The sequence below is a fragment of the Gavialis gangeticus genome, unplaced genomic scaffold (genome assembly GCF_001723915.1).
Source record: "Gavialis gangeticus isolate Ggan-Ray unplaced genomic scaffold, GavGan_comp1, whole genome shotgun sequence".
In the NCBI taxonomy this organism is placed as follows: Eukaryota; Metazoa; Chordata; order Crocodylia; family Gavialidae; genus Gavialis; species Gavialis gangeticus.
The window spans coordinates 68,406,745-68,424,190 of NW_017729024.1; the positions used below are offsets into that span (position 1 = coordinate 68,406,745).

At 39.3% G+C, this 17,446-nt stretch overlaps 1 protein-coding gene across 7 annotated transcripts in view; it reads left to right on the forward strand.

Moving 5' to 3' along the window:
- PAM (peptidylglycine alpha-amidating monooxygenase) overlaps positions 1-17,446 on the forward strand; it is a 265,855-nt gene that overhangs the window by 132,922 nt on the left and 115,487 nt on the right. For all 7 annotated transcript variants that reach the window (XM_019517217.1, XM_019517218.1, XM_019517211.1 and 4 more), the window contains one exon: positions 454-541. In XM_019517217.1, coding sequence (XP_019372762.1) covers positions 454-541 — 88 coding nt within the window. The remainder of the gene's footprint in view (positions 1-453; positions 542-17,446) is intronic.

Sequence of the window (17,446 nt, forward strand, 5' to 3'; positions counted from 1 at the left end):
TTTAAAGGGGTTTTTTTTTTTTCCTTTCTTCCAAACAAATCATTCTGCTTCTACAGGTTTTGATATGCTATGGAGATTTAATATTTGAGTATTTATTGGAAGTATGTCTGGACAAGTAAGAAAAGTCATAATTCCATTTTCTGGAAGATTCCAAATCCATTTTCCAGTAAGTTTTACTTGTCCCATAGAGAGAAACTGACATTTAAAAACCAAACAAAAACACAATTTGAAGTATTAATTTTTCATGCCTCTTCTTATTATTGTTTGATTTGCTCTTGTGTTAAACCACTACATCTTAAATGCATCCAAATAATTTATCTCTGTTCATAATACCATGACAGAATGATTGCACAATATTTACAATATACATATAATCGACAGTCTCAAAATGATTTCCTTTAACAAGAATAAGACTCATATTTATGCTTTGTTTTTTATCATTTTGTCTTTCAGTTGACTTTAAGCCTCATGCCAGCATGGACACTGTCCATCACATGTTACTCTTTGGATGTAACATGCCTTCTTCCACTGAAAATTACTGGTAAGAAATACAGGCTTATATTAATTCTTATAGTTTAATTTCTTGTCAGTGTTGACTACACTCATATACAACTTTGGAGGGTCCCAGATTTTAATTAACAAAAAATTGAGAAGGGAAAACAAATTATAGATTTCATTCCCACTGAACTTTTATATTTGAAGGTTTTGGTAAATGTTTAATACAGCTGTAAATCTGATGCATGTGTGTAATAGCAGTGCTATGAAGATATACTGTCAGTACAGCAAATATGTTTTTGTCAATGTGATGGAGGGCATGAACTTCTCAGGTCTCAGCCATACTTGAGAAAAAGTAGTATTTATAGATTTGAATTAGACATTAAAATTTCAGTTTTGAAAGAAAATACCTGAAGAATTAATGTCTTCTAAGTATTTTCTATAAAGCTTATTTATGAATGAAGTGTTCACTTATTTACACAACTGTCAGATTTTTGTGGTTTATTTTGCTACTTGTGGTTCATGACATGCATCTTAATTTTTAAAATTTGATCTTCTATAATCCTCTCTACTCATCTTTCTCTTTCCCTTCCCTTTTCCATTCCCCTGAAACCCTTACCCAGTGTGGTCTAGGAAAGTCTTAAAAAGATCAGAAAGATGAGGGTCCAAATTGTTGTCAATGCTGCTCATTACCTCCTGTGTTCAAGTTACTGAATTATTTTAAATCAGAGCCTTTAAAACTGAATAGTAGTCAGCTGTACAGAGCAAGATCTTTTTTCATACTTAAAGTTTGGTGTCATAAATTTCAATCACCTAAATAAATTGCCTAATTTTCAAAGGCATTGAGCACCTTAAATTTGCCTTGGAGTTGTTAAGCAAGTAATAACTATGCAGGGAAGTAAGAAAAATACAATGTGATTCATATCCTGGATGGTCTCCATTTTGCTTGGTTTTAGGATAAGGATATAAAAGGGTTTTTCCTCCTCCTTCCCCTAATAAAATTTAAGTTGCTTGCAAACTTAAATCCTGATGATGTTCCTCTAATTTCTAAATATAAATCAGATGAGGTTTAGTGGAGGGAAAGGAGAGGGGCAGGTCAGTACTTGGAAATAAAAGAAACTAGGAGAAAAGGAAAATTTTCCATTTTTAAAATAAATGGATATCTCTTTCTTAAAAAAAAAAAAGAAAAAAGGAAAAAAAGTTCAGATTTTACTTCTGATTTTATTTTTCTGTTCAAATCATGGCCCCTGGAAGAAGCTTATACAGATAATAGTTATAAAGTCATCTGAATTCAATAATTGCCATTAGTTAATCAAAATTTACTTCATGTAACACATTTCCTGAATTGCAGAAGAACTACAGATCCTTCTTCAACTCAGACTTGGAAAATGTCTGAATAAAGAGTTTGATCAGAAAAAAACAAGCAAAGCCTATGTGCTGATAGGGCTAAGAGCCCCTCTTCATGTAGCTAAAGGCATAATGGAATCTAATGCACAATCCACACCATCATATCTTGAGCCATGCCTCACATGCATGGCAGGAAGCACGATTATGGAATTGTGCATTAGATTCCATCATGCCTTATTTCTGGTGCAGGGGGATCACCTGAAAGAAGCACCCTTCTGTGACTGACAGCCCCTCAGCTGACCCCTGGGGCTTGGAGATCGTGACAGTAACCCATGACTGCTGAAACCTAGAATCCCGCAGTTGCACGTGGTGCACCCCTGTGGCTGGGAGCCTGGTCAACTGCTGGAGCAGACCCTGCTACATGTGCAAGTTAAAGCTGGAGAGCAGCCAGCTATAAAGTTGTTATACATTTTCCAGCAATAGCTTTATAGCTGCTTGGACCGTTTTATGGTGGGATAGTTAATTTGCATGTGTAGCCAGTCTAAATTAATTGTGCAGTTAACTTGGTAATTGCGTGATGCATATAATGTGTAGGGAAAGCATAGGAGTTTGGGAGGTAAGCAGAATTCTGTACCGAGAAGTCTCCATTGAGTAGACTCTCCTCAGACATTCAAATAGTCAAAAAGGAAGCACAAAGAGTGCTTTTAAGCTGCATTTAAATTTAATTCTAAGTAGTTCTTTTAGCTCAAAGTAACACCATCATTTGCACACAGAAATGAATTGGGATTTTAATGTGGGACACAGAATTGATATGATCGGTGGATGAAATAACATCAAATATGCTGAAATAATGTTGAATGTGCTGTTATTTCATTGAATGAAATAATACTGAATTGAACTATAAAACAAACAAATTAACTTATGCGAAGTCAGGGAACCCATATCAGACATGACTCTATTCTTAAACTCCCCCCTGAAAACAGCTCCTAAGTCTGCCAGCTCAAGATCCAAAAAACACTTCATCTGTAGGTGCCTTTGTGGGGTGTCAGCTTGTTTGTCTTGTGCTTCATCCCGCAGTTAGCCTGTTTTCCTATTTTGTAGTTTCCTGCGGAGGAGGTTCTGCAACTTCTTGCTTTTTCTATTCTTCCTATTTATCTCCTCCTTTCTGGTACTTAAAGTCTTCCTAAATGTTCACCACAGTTCTAGACAAAGCAGGGAATGGTGGCATCTTGGAAACTAACATGAATTCACAGATCTGATGAAGTAGGCTGCCACTTGTGAAAGCTTATGCCCCTCTGAACCAGTTACTTTCTCAGGTGTTACTATGTCATGACATCAGGCTAACGCATCTAACTACCTTTTACAGTTCTCTAGGTCAGCAAATGGCTTTCTGGCTTACATTGCTACTTGCCATTTTGCTGGTGTGTGTGCAGAAGTGGCCTGGTAGGTGGTTGCAGGGGTACTATGTGAAGAAGAGGCTTGAGTAGAAGAAAAAAGTGATCTGTGTGTGTGGGGTGGGGGTGGATCTCAGAATAATCAAATGAAAGTTTGCATTTATGAAAAAAAAAAGGAAATGCTGCAACCCTTGGGTTCTGAAGCAGTATGGAAGAACTAAGGCCCTCTCTGCACGTTATAGGTATTGTGCAATTAACTGGTTAAGTGTGCAATCACGTTGAGACCAGCTATGCATGCAAAGTAGTTATCACACAATATAAAACTCCAGCTAGCTATAAAGTTAGACCTCAGACATAACTTCTATAGAGGGTTGCGATAAAGCTTTATTTTGTATGTGTAGCAAGGTCTCCCCTGCAGCTGGGATTGCAATTGTGGGGATGCCGCGTTAGAACCTATCACGCACCTCTCACCTGCACATGTGAGGGTTTCTAAAAGTTAAACCTGTGTTGAAAGGTGTAGCCTTTTCAGTTAATTTGCACCTACACATATAGCATGGCAGATCATATTTTAAACCAAGCAGATTGCACTGGTTGTGTTTAGCTGTTTGCATATAAATGGAAATCATATTGATTTAGATGACTTTGTGAATGTCTGAAGCTCTGATGTAGTCCTTTTATAGATTTGCCTGGTGCTTAGGTCAAAATAGTAGAAATACTGTGAGGAATCAATTTTCTCTTCAGATTTGAATGAGGGTTCTTCTAATTATGAAAGAAAATTTCCTTTGGATGTTGTTCAGTCAGTAGCATTTTTTTCTGACTCTTAAACTACTAGAAGAAAATGCCATGCCAGTGCCAAAATAAGAATTGCCATTTACTGGGTCAGACCATGGGTCCATCTTGCCCAGTATCCTGTGTCATATAGCGGCAGAGAGTAGATGCTGAAAGAGAAAGTGAACGAGATATGATCAGGGTTTTTCCCTTGTTCGTCTTTTACTTGCAGCCTCCAGGAGTTAAGATCTAGGAAGTTTTGAATCAGAGGCTGCATCCCTGACTCCCATGTTCAATAGCTCCTGAAGCACTTTTCCTCCAAGAATTCGTCCAATCCTTGTCTGGGTATGGCTAAACTTTCAGCTTCCACAACGTCTTGTGGAGATGACTTCAACGCTTTAATTATATGTTATGTGAAAGAGAACTTTCCTGTTAATTTAAAACTTACTATCTACTAGCTTTATTTTACAACCCTTACTTCTTATATTGTGAGAGATAGTAAATAATAAATCCCTATTTACTTTTTCTTCACCATTTTGTATTTTGTAAACTCTTATGTGTCCCCACCACTCCTTAAGTATCTCTTTTCTAAACCAAATAGGACTAGTCTCTTCAGTCCCTCCTCATATGGAAGCCCCTCATTACCACTAACCATTGTTGCCCTTTTCTGTATGTTCTATATCCTTTTTGAGGTGTGGGGACTACAACTAGGGACAGTATTCAAGGTGTGTCAGCACCATGAATTTATAAGGGGGCATAATGATGCTTTCTATTTTGTTTACAGTTTCCTTCCCTGAGAACCTATGCAAAGTACATTTGACGAAGCCTTTGTAATACAGAGGAAAAAGCTCTTAAACTATTGTTTGTTTGTTGATGTGGCTGCATCAGTGATGCAATAGGAAATATTTGAACATTCAGTTATGGAAGACTGGATTATGCGTTTATTACTTATTACTGCTTCTGATTGTATTCCAAGGTTCTTAGATCATATTTTTAGTCCATTTGCTGTGAGGTCATAGTTGATCATGGACTAGGAGTAATGATCCAAATACACATCTAGCCTGCCCTCTGTCTATATTCAGACTAAGACAGTTAATTACCTCTCTGCTCTAAGAATGGTGAAAATAAGAATAATCTTGTTCTCCATTTTCTAGGTGGGGGAAGAAAACTTGTTCTTCTTCCTAGGTACTGATCTTTCTCTGATCTCTCCTTGTTTCAGTTCCCCTCACCTCCCCATCACTTGGTGTCTTTCAGCACTAACCATCAGACTCATAACAGAAAAGTGGATATCTTTTCCATGGCTTCCATTCCATTAGCATCAGTTGCTTTTCAGCTGCTCTGTTTGCTCTGGAATCCATTTCCTTTTCTTTCCTTAATATGGCTATAGGATTCAGGCTCCTTGATCTTTAATTTTTTCTGTCTCTTTTGTTGCAGTCTGCTTGCCAACTCCCTGCTCTGCCCAACATGGCTTCCTCTGCTTCTGTTCTGTCACTGTAGAGTATCCCTTGAACTTGCTGGTTTTCTCCAAAATTAATTTGTTGTTTTCTCTTTCAAGTCTGTTGTATTTCTAGCTCTCTTTCTCCAAAGTGAATCTATTGTCATCAACTCTAGCCACACTCTTGCCACCTTAAAGTGACTAACTCATCCTTATTGGAACTTGCCTCTTGGGCTCTCCTTTCTAGACACACTATTTGAACCAATAACATCATTCCATGTCTTAATCTTCCTTATTCCTCTCTCATTTCCACTCTTACTTTTTTTCTTAACTTCTGGATTTTCCTTTCTTCACACACACATCTTGGCTTCCCTTTTTCTTACAAAAAGAAAAAAGCTGTAGAAGGAGTTGCATATAAATCTAATGAATAAAAAAATCCATCCTAGAGAACTGAACTGGGAATTTTGAATTTGTAAACGGCTTTTACCAAAATCTAATTGACATGCTCCTAGTCAAGCCATTGGACAACTTATGCTATCCTTATCCAGTTTGACGTGTTAACCAATGACACTCCTCTTGCAATCGTAAATCGTATTGTCCTTTGCCTTCCCTTGTTTTGTCCTCCCCTGGTTCTCTTCTTTTATCCTTGCTTTCATCATCTCCATTGCTAGATATGTCCCACCTTCTTTTGCTCCACATTCGTGTAGGTGGTTTAGTTAGATTCTGTCCTAAGCCCTTGAAGATAGGATCCTTCTGGTCAGCTGTCCTCATGCTCCTGCACAAGAAGGGGGATCTCTATAACTTTAAGAACTGGCAATTGATATCACTCCTGAGCACTGATTACAAAAATCCTGACCAAAGCCCTGGTCAGCTGACTCAAAATGGTCATGGCCTCTGTTATAAGCCCCAAACAGAGCTACTGCATATCTGGCAGAACTACCCGGAACAACGTGACCTGGTGGCAACAGAAGGAGTCTAACCTGAACATTGGCTGTATCCCTGGGTTAAGAAAATGCCTTTGATTGGGTCAACCACAACTTCTTATTCCAAACTCTGGAAGCCTTTAGTTTTAGACTTATCTTCATCTCACCCATTCGGCTCCTGTACTGGGACATCTCTAGCCTCCTGAAGGTGAATGGAGACCTGTGTGCCCTGTTCCCAGCAGGCAGGGATATTCATCAGAGCTTCCCTCTCTCTTGAACCACGGCTCTGTGCACTGACAGGCCTGGCCCTCCCACCAGTCACAGCCCCAGCTGGTTTCCCCCACAGTTAAAGTGATGGCGTGTGTTTTGTGTGAATGGTGAGGGTGACATACAGTCCCTGATCAAGTGTCAGCAGGCCTACAAGCGTGCCTCCTCAGCCTATATCAACCAAGTCAAAAGTAACACATTTCTGCTGGGCACCACCTGGGCAGGTGCTTAGCCCCTAGACCTGCCTAGAGGCCTGTCCTGGCTCTGTAATGGCTTCAAAGCCTGAAGCATTCTCTGAGGTTCACCAGCCTATCTAGCCAAAAACTGGTAAGGCCTCATTGAGGCAGTTGAGGCATGACTTCAGTGGTGGTGCTGGCACCTTCCCAGCCACTCCTGCCATCCTGGACCCACCAGTTACTTTGCTCAAAAGGCTCCAGAAGCTCCTTGTGGACTTACCAGTACTGCTGGCTCCAGCACGCTGTCCTGTACATGCCCACCAGCAAGGGAGGTCAGAGCCTAACTGACCTGGCAAGCAAGGTGGCTGCCTGCCTTCTGCAAGTCCTTCAGCACCTACTCTTTTCTGGGCAATGCCTCCCCTGACACAGCTGTCCTTTGCTTTCCTGCATTGAATAGGGGATCTCAACCTTGATCAAGTATTTTTCCTTATGACTCCTGATTGTCGCAGCTTGGATACCCTGCTGCCTTTTTACTGCAGCCTTACCCAGGCCTGGTGGGCTTACCTCTGACTGAAACCCCAGGGCAGGCATTTGCAATTTTCAAAGTTGCCCCCATTGCTTCCTGGACAAATCACATACCATCAAGCTGACTTGTCTGACTTGTCTCTTTGACTCAGCTTGGTCCACCTGGCTCTTGCCCAAAGCTCTGATTGATCAGCTGGGACTGCACTCTTGTTTGTTTTATTTTGTGCCACTTGGCTGAAGTGAAAGATGCTGTCCCCATGGATGCACTTGCCACCCTAGAAGAGCATTCCCACATGTCACAAGCGCTCCCTCGTGGCAGCTTGCTAGGCAGGGCTCTCTGTATTACTCCTTGTTTCTCTGGCTGTGAACAGCAATAAGAGTGGGGGCTAACACTCTGCTGTCCCTCCATGTGCCTAACAAGAACAGCAGTGAGTTTTGCTTTGAGCTCTTGTTTAGGAAGGCACTTTACAGATGGTCAAAATGTGTAGTACCTGTGTCCTCACCCCATGCCCTGGCACAACTTGGAGGCAGCACATAGTGGCAGAAACACCAGAGCAAACCACCCCAACTTTGTGGACCCAGGACAAGCTATCCATCACCAAGAAAACTGGTGACCTCCAGTGGTGGCTGCTGCATGGGGCCCTGGCCACAAGCACTTTTATCTGCCACTTAGATTCAGTAACATCTGCAGCCTGCCCTTTCTGTGAGGAGGAGGTAAAGGAAACTCTTCCATGTCTTTCTGAACTGCTCCTGGCTGCAACCGCTTTTTACTGTTCTCAGCACCCTTGTTGGCATGTTGGACTTGGACTTTTCCAAGACTGTCTACATCTTTCCTGTACTGAGTGGCCAAGGGGATTGCGACCTGCTGAGCCAATTTTATGCTGGGCCAGGCCAAGATGGTGACTGAAAAATCAGAAACCAGCTTGCAGAGCTTGGCTCCATGGATGCCCTTCAACTCTTCTGCTTCCTGGTCTGGGTATGCATCTCATTTGAGTTTGGACACTTCACCTTGCAACAAAATGTGGACAAGTTTGTGTTGTGCTGGGCCATGAAGGGGGCACTCTGCAAGGTGGAAGACAGGATGTAACTCTGTGTAACCCCTTAAGGGACACGCAGAAGGGCGTTTCAGTCTCTAGGGACATGATGTTTTTTGTTGCTGACAAGTATTTTCTGCTTGCCCCCTGGGAAGGCCACATACCTTTTCACTTATATTATTTGTTTTTAATATTTGTATAATAAAAGTTCAGAAGTCAAAAAACTCTCTCTCTTATCTCTGGATAATCTCATCTGTAAAAACAAACTCAAGCTGCTTGTCTATGTGCTGATGACTCACAGATCTCCTTCTCTGTGCCAGATCTGCTTCCTTCTGTTCAAACTAAAATTGTAGTCTGTCTTTATCACTGCTTCTTGTGGAGGTCTGGCTAACGGCTCTTGCTCAATTTGGCTGAAACAGAACTCTTAATCATCTCTTCCATAAGCTTTTTCAGTTCTTTCTTGATCTTTCTTTAGCAAATGTATGTCTTGCTGAGCCAGACAGCAGATTCCTTGTTTACCAAATTCAAGGGTACCAAACTATCATACGGTCTGAACAGAGTGTGCTTGTCTGTGTTCGGGTACAGCTGCAGTTTGGATTTTTATGTTAGTTCCCATCTGCGAAGGTTGGCAGTGCAGCGATCTTGGCCAGTCTTATAAGCTATTTAGAGGAGCTGGTTATGCGGTGTATTAGGCCAAAGTCAGGATAATAAATGGTGGGGTTGGCATTGAGGAACTAATTTGTTAGTGCTGGTGAAGGCATTCCAATTGCCAGATTGATTTCATGGACACGTTCTGGGGCAGGATATTGGACCCCAGAGGGCATCTTGTTGACAGAAAAGCTGTAGGTAGAAGGAAGCGACCCATGTACATGGGGCATTTTAAAGTTGGTGCAGATTTTCCCTGCTAATTTGAGGGTCACAGGATCACAATGAATGTGCAGCCTTGGTATGTTAAGTGTTGCCACTCCAGTACATAGAAGATTCTTTATATAACATGCAGAAACAAGTGGGCATTGACTAACTGTGTGTCTGAAGCATCACACGAAACATCAGGAAGTGTTGGAGCATACTATCATGATGCTTGATACAGACCCCCATTTCACAGTAGTCTGCAATACCACCCTCCCCATTAACCTGTTACATTTTTAGAACAAGCTGCTGCATGCTTTCTCCTATCCTGCCTCTCATACTTAAGAGAAGTTTCCTGTAAATGTCTAGAAATATACCTCATTAATTTCCTTTGAATCCTTCCTTTTATATCTACAAAATTTACATCTGATTTAGTGGGACCACGGAATATTAGCCTAACCAGTATTGTCTAATTGTCCTTTAGTCCCCTGCCTGTGTATTCATTGGTTGTCTCTTGAGTACAAACTGTATGGGGCAGAGACCATCTATGTCTTCTATACAAAGCTTAGCATAATATATTCTTGGTACATAACTAGGCCTCCAGAAACTACTGTAATAATATTAGTCATTACCATTTCCCCCAGCTTGTTTAGAGAACATTAATGATGGGCACTGAAGAGCTTGTAAAGAACTCTCCCAAACAGTTTAGGATATGAAGGAACTTCAGCAAAGAGCAGTAATGGGCCCTAATCCAAAATAATTACAATGCATGTTAAAAGATTATTTTTAAAATTGTCTCTACCGTTCCAAAAAAACCAAACAAACCCAAAAGGCCAAGATGTCCCTGTTCAATGTTTTGCAGAATTGTGAACAGGCAAATCTAGCATTGGGTCAGATACAGAATTTAAATCTACAAACATTCAGTGATCTTTAAGTCAGAACAGAACTAATGTATCTAATCTAACTAATCAGAACTAATTAATCAAACCACCTGCATAACACAGGTCAGAGAATATCACCCAGTGATTTCTGCGGAAAGCCAGTAATTTCTGTTTGAAACAGATTGTATGTATAGAAGGGTATAGTTGCATTTGATTTCATGCTTTTTTTTAAATTCAAGATGATACTGTTATCTGACAGTCACGGATTCTACATAAATTCTTTTGAATTGTTTTACAAAAACATCCCAGTACATCGTTAATAGATCTAACTGCATAAATTACCCAATAATGATTTTGAATTGCTAGAGTCATGTTTTTGTGAAGGAATAGAATCATTTACGTTTTAGGATGATGATATTTCTGGCTGTAACTTGCTTGTGCTATTACCAACCCTGATTGCATCATAAAGGAGATTAAATAAAGTATGTCCATGTTACCTCTGGGACTGTGTGAATACCAATTGTTTTTTCATCACAGTCCTTTTGAAAGGTGCTTATTGGGAAAATGTTGTGTGCTCTTCCTGGATGGAATGAAAAGCCTCTGGCTTCTTTACTTTTCATTCCATCCAGGAAGAGCACACACCAACTGCTGAAACTTCCTTAGCCTGACGAAGGATTTTTGAACCCAAAAGCTTGCTTAATAATTGTTTTCCAACTTTTTAAGTTGGTCTAATAAAAGATATCATATTTACTCAAGGAACCTTGTCGGCCTATGCCCTTAGACCAACACGGCTACAACCTACATCACTCAGACGTATGTAATTTTTATGGTCTGGATTTCAAGTTTGCGTATATGGCTCTTGCTAGCAGTCAAAGTTTCTCATATGAATACTAGCAAATTGCTTCATTCAAATGGAGAAAATGAAAGTTCTCCATACTATACATACTATAAAATACACACGTGTGCACATGCACGCATGCACATGTGCACACAGGTGTATAGTATAGTGTACATACAGTAGAGAGAGAAATCCGAAAATTTCCTTCACACACAACTAGGTTAGGTACTCATTGGTTTTAATCAAAATATGTAGCAGTTTTGTAGGATGTTGTGGGCTTTGTTTTTACTAATTTCATACTCTGCTAATTGTTATATTTTACTGTCCAGGTGCTGTTACAAGTCACAGGCAGGGTTGTTTTAAAAATCATATGTGGTAGGATTATAAAATTGTTCAGCCTCTTTGAGTTGCCTTTCTAGCCACAATACCAACCTTGAATAGTCCTATTATTCTTCCTTGTACAGAACTGGAATATTTAACACAGAGTTAAGAATGTCTAGATCAGGGGTGGCCAACCTGCAGCTCCAGAGCCACATGTGGCTCTTCACAAGTTAATATGCGTCTCCTTAAATCTTTGCACAAGCACATGGTGACCAGCTTCCCCTGGTCTAGATGAAAACTGCCAAAGTTCAGCTTATTTAAAAAAAACAAGCAAACAATACCTATTTAAAGTTGCTTCTGGGACAGATGTGGTGCTTTGGAAACATGGAATGCCACAAAAGCAAAATACCTTTGTATCAGTTCTTTGTTTTAGATATCTCTCTGTTCCTGACTCAAGGGATGGTTTCCTGTGGGAAGCGGAGTTACTGGAAAGTAACTAACAAAAATCACTAACCCCGTTAAAAGGTTTGGAGGAATCTCATCCCATCGGAGCAGTAAAATATACTGATTTTTTTTCTGGTTCAAGCAGCCTGACAGATAAGAAAGAAAACTTAATATAAAGAGGTACATTATGAAAGGACAGGATTGTTTTCACTAAATCTAACAACTGACAAACTTACATATTATAACGATGTCAAAACTCTATGCGGAAAATGAACATTACCTGGCAAGTGTGTGCAAGCAGTTAAATGTTATGTCTGTAATGCTTTTATTCTAAATAAATGGTACTTGGCTGACTTGCTAGTCAGCTATGTCACTGTCTGTGAAAGAGAACAAAACATCAGGTGCTAAACTCGGTTCAGACCTGCTGAGATGATCACAGTGAATTGCAAGGGGACTGTAGCCTAAACCCTCCATGATGAAGATGAAAGTTAGTTCAAATCCCAAGAAAAGTGACAGTTTTAGAGGCCCAAGACCAAAGTGGGGTGTCCTTCAGGAGACATGTAGATAAAAATTAAAAAACCCCAAAAGTAATGGCTAGACATTGAGATTAATTTCAATGTTTATAAACATGATTTTAAAAGTTAAGGATTTTAAATCTAAACTCTCTAAGTTGACAACACAACTGAATTGTTGGAAGGATTAGATTTTTGACCAACTGAAGAAATTCACATTCCTAGAGTAGTGGTAGAACTTTATGCCTTAGACAAAGTAGCAAAAAAGTGTTGTGCTTAGTTATCATTTGGTGTTAGGATAATTTAGTGAAAATCTACCAAAACGCTGTGGCCTACCCACTTGAAGGTACTTACTAATATACTCTAGAAACATTCCCTTACGAGCTGTATATCAAAGATTAAGAGGTTGTATATCAAAGGCTGAGGGATTCAAGACCAGTTACTTTTTCAGACATTCATTCTCATCTATATGGTATGAATATTAATAAGTCGAAAGAGGTTTTGAAACACCTTTTAAATTTTGATTGAGGCATTAATATTTGAAAAGGGCAATCTAAATGAGAATCCTATGTGAAGTAACCAGCGATATTAAATCTGGCTGCAAGGAATGAGCATTGAAAAATGGTTTCACTGTAAACTGCTGAAAATAATACTCGTTTAATGGATTTTGGTTGTGAAGGTACGGGGTTTTACTTTTTTCCTTCTGTTTTGTAACAGCCTTACATTATTAAAGCACACAGTATTAATTAATTATGGCTAGACATAAGGTATATTTTGATTTGCTTAAGACTATTTACTATCTAATTAGTTGAATAATTTTATTTTTATTCCAGTTATCAAAATGAACCTACATACAATCTGTTACAAAAGACTCGTATAGGCATATATCTGTACATTTTAGGAAATGAGAGAGCTTAAAATTCTCTAGTCAGTGTTTTTGAAGAGGCAGGTTGATTCTCTAAGATATTCTTAATTTTACATCTCTAAAAGAGAACCATTTCTGGTCATTTTGCATTTTTGTGAGTGGTTTAACATAGCTGGCAACGGCTTTATGCCCAAAATCATAGTCTGCATATTTTATTGATTCTGGGTCAAAGGGAAACTGTTTCTGCAGTTCATTGTCTGAAAGACGACTAACGAGCATGGTTGCATATATATTCCAAAGTGAAAAGAAACCTTATCTACGTATTGATTTGTGGGACTTAAAAAATAGAGTACAAACAACAGAAAGTATTGATCAGGGGGGCACAGGTGAAATGAGTGACAGACACATGGGATACAGTGGCAGACACATGGGTTTATTAACTTAAAACTGGGATGAGGAGCTATATATTATCCTCTGCTTTCATATGCCAGGCATTATAATTGGTTGTGACGGGGTTATGTGTTTCTTATCATATAACCAAACCCATAACTTGTGGATGGAGCTTCTCAGATGACACCTAGGGCTTAACTAATTTCTGAAACCTCAGCAGGGTGGTAGTGGCAGATGCCATGAGGACCCTGGTTACAAGTCACCAAGATCAGTCTTGAGTTTTCTGACATTAAACTTTGAAATGCTATTGCTTTCAGTCTAGTTGTACCTTCATGATGGTACAAGTAGATGGAAACCCCTTCCGATTTCTTAGCCAGTTTGATCCAGTAGGAAATCATTTTCCAGATATGAACCCACAGAATCAAACTGTGTTTGGGAATGGGGGCAGGAACTAAAAACTTTAGGCAATATGGAAGGTGCCTATATGGTGAAGGGGAGAACCAATTAGATAGGCCCATTCTCCCTGACCTGGTAAATGGGAATGTGGAGAAGCTGGGGGTGGGGATACCTCCCTCCTGCTGCTCATTCTACCCTATTCCTTTGGGTTGTCGTTTACATTCCCTGCTGTCTTGTTTAAAATTTCTGTAATCTGCTGAGTGCAATAGAAGGACATTAATTTAGTTTACCTATGAGCGTTTGGATTGGATTGGACTTTGATTGCAACACTAATTCCATTTACGTCTTGTAATTACAAATTCCTTTTTTCACATGTATTATTTAATCTGAAGTTGTCACAACACTTCACTGTACAGTTTCCACTGACTTTGGTTCTCTTGTCTGAAAGCCTGTTGCTTATTTAGCTGATATGAAGGTATTTAAATGACATACTCCTATATTTTTCTATCAAATTTCTCAGTGACCTGAGTATTGAAAAAGGTCATATGTGCTCTTTACTGTTTTTTTACCCCTTTTCTTTTGTTTTTTTTCTCGTTATCAGAAGCTTCCATGTTATGAATGTTTAAAAAACAAAGAAACATCTGGGTTTTCAGGTTGGCTTTAAATAATTAACTTAATGTACATTGCCACACATTTCATGAGCAAAAATGGCCCTATTTAAAGGATATGTGGTTTCTCTGTCTCAGTCAGGATGCCTAAATTTCTCCAAAATGGGTGTAGTATTGGATTTGTTTTAATATAACTGATTGCAGGCCACTTAAGCAAATTGTTGTTCAGGCTAGCAGTTAGAAAAGAATGTAAAAGCTTCTGAAGCATTCCAGTAATTGTCATAACAGAAATTGAGTAGTGTTTTTTAATGTTGCACTTAAATTCAGGAGTCTGACTAAGGCTCCCGGCACAAGCTCCAGTTATGGGGAGATTAATATATTCAGTGCACCATGAATAACAACAACAGTACACATTCAGCCAATTTATGGTGCCATGAAGTGGAAAACCAGCCACAAAGTTATTCCACACAATGTGGAACATTTGTGGCTCATTTGTATGATGTCATAAATTGAACCTGTAGCACTGCCCGGCCTGGGCTGTCCAGTGGATGATGAAAACAATCGACTGTCTTATCAGCCCTGGCTCTGGGTAGCCTGGGATCTTAACCCAATCCAGGGCTGGGGCCAATGATCAGTTGGCATGACAGGAGGTGTGATATTTGGGATGGATCATAAAATCCCTCCAGTCCCAGTTAAATCATTGTTTTAATGTACACTAGGGCCTTAGTAATTTATTTTACGAAGTTGTGTATTCGCCATAATTAGTCAAAATATTTTTGGATAGTCTTTGAAACGGTTCAAGTAATACATTTCCCTCCCTCTGTGCCCCTCAGCAAAAACCTGATCCCATTTCCCAGGAGAACAAAAGCAGGTTGATTTTAGGATTTTTAGCCCAAGGTGAAAATTAAAATCTATTTCACTGAAAGAAAGTTATTTTCAATCCAATTAAAACCACTAGCACTAAAGACTACATTATTTAGAGGTCAAGAAAATATCTCCAGCCAGGAATATTACAGTAGTGCAAAAGAGAAAAAGATCATAAAGTTGCCTTCTAGGATGAAAAGTCATATACTAGATTTATATATGGAGGTAATTCCAAAAGGTCTGGATTATACCCAAATTCCAGAAAGGGTTACAGATTGTAATAAATTATCTGCCCTCTGCAAGTTAAAAATACAGCGTGATCTTATTACTTTTCCGGTAAGATTCCAAAGTAACTATAAACAGATACTGTTGAGAATTAAAAAGAAAAAAAGGATGACAACTAATTAGGAGAGGGCTGAACTTCAACTCTGCTGTACCAAAAAAAAATGTTAACTGAAGTTTCTTTGTTAAAAACCATATTTAAATTGTTTATACTCTCATTAGTCTCAACAGTGTTTAAAGTTTAGATATTTTTTTCATGGTTCTGACCATAGACAGATCAAGGATTTTGAAAAGGGGGGTGCAGATGGTGTGTTGCATCATCATATATAATGTATAAAAAACACAACAGGCTAGACAAATAATCAAAATACTTTGTTTAATCCTGTAGTTATTAGTTTTAAAAAATGCATCTCTTTCGGATTCATAAAACAAAATCTAGCCTTACTGAGCATCTTGACAGTGCATCTGATACTTCACTGAAAATTATTTCCATACCTGGGTTAATGCTTTTAGCCAGGGTTAAAAACAGGCTGAGTCTGCAGGGTTGTGGAATAGAAGCCGTATTACCAGGAACATCTAACAGAGAGTAGAATTGCAGAAAAAAGGATAGCTTGATTAGAGGAACATCAAGGCCACTAAAAAGGCATGAGGGAGTCATTAACACCTGTGGAATTAATAGTTTAGAACGATTTGGGTTGATCATAATGAGCCATGAGGTAAATAGTCTCCCTCACTGATGCCAGAATAGGAATGCTACTGCCACTGCCAGGCAGTTGGTTCCAAACTTTGGGTGGACCAGGAATCAAAGGGGGTGTAGTTGTACCACTGCACCCCACTCCTGGATCTGCCCCTGGTTCTGACTGTATTTTTTTTAAGTTTCAGGGAAGCTACTCACATTGCAAGGTGCCATATAGTCAGGCCTAAAATATGGTGGTATCATAAAAAATAAGGTTTGTTTACACTAAGGTTGGATCAGTTCATATTTTCTTTGAGCATTACATATTCAAACCCTTTAGAATGTCTAGTTACCGTAGCTTGTGATCTGGCACTTGGCAAGCACATTTTACCTTTTGAGTTTCTGTATGTTAATATTTTTTCACATTTAAAAAATGTGCTAGAAATCTTGTAAAAAAAAGTAATAGTACAGCCTCTGTCTTAAGAATGTACAGTATAAAGTTTGCTCTGAAATAATCAAGAGTCATACATAGACAAGAGAAAGGAAAGGAAAGAGGAAGGACAAAGGCAAAATGGTTATACTGTAGTCTGACTGTACTCTTCTTCTCAATGAGATCATTGTTGACCATCTCCTTTCTGACCTTCAGTTGTTCCCAGTAAATTTTATTATGAGTTTAAGGTATTAGTTTTGATCTCAAACTCTTTTTGGATTGTATTCCTTCTACTTGGGTTATGGCCTCTATCCTTACATGCAACTTTGGCAACTGCATACTTCTGAATCAATTTAGCTAGCAGTACCTTGGTGTGTAATGAGGCACGTGTTCATTCTTACCAAGGGAGCTTGGGCTCTAAAACTCAGTTTTCACCTTGGGTTACCACATTGATATTGGTGTTCTTCAAAACATTCTGCAAAACTCATTTGTTTTCCTTATCCTTTTTTGAGAGGGAGAAAAGGAGAGGTGGTAATGGAGGACATCCTGATATACAGGAAAGTTTTTCACATTTGGAAGATTATTTTAGAAGTAGCAGATTGCCAGTCATGAATGATGGTCAGGCGGGAACAGGGGGGGACAGAGTGCTGCCACCCAGTGCCTCATGGTGCCACTGCTCCTCCTCTGCTCCGTTCACCTCTGGTGTGGCCCCATGCCCCCCGCCCT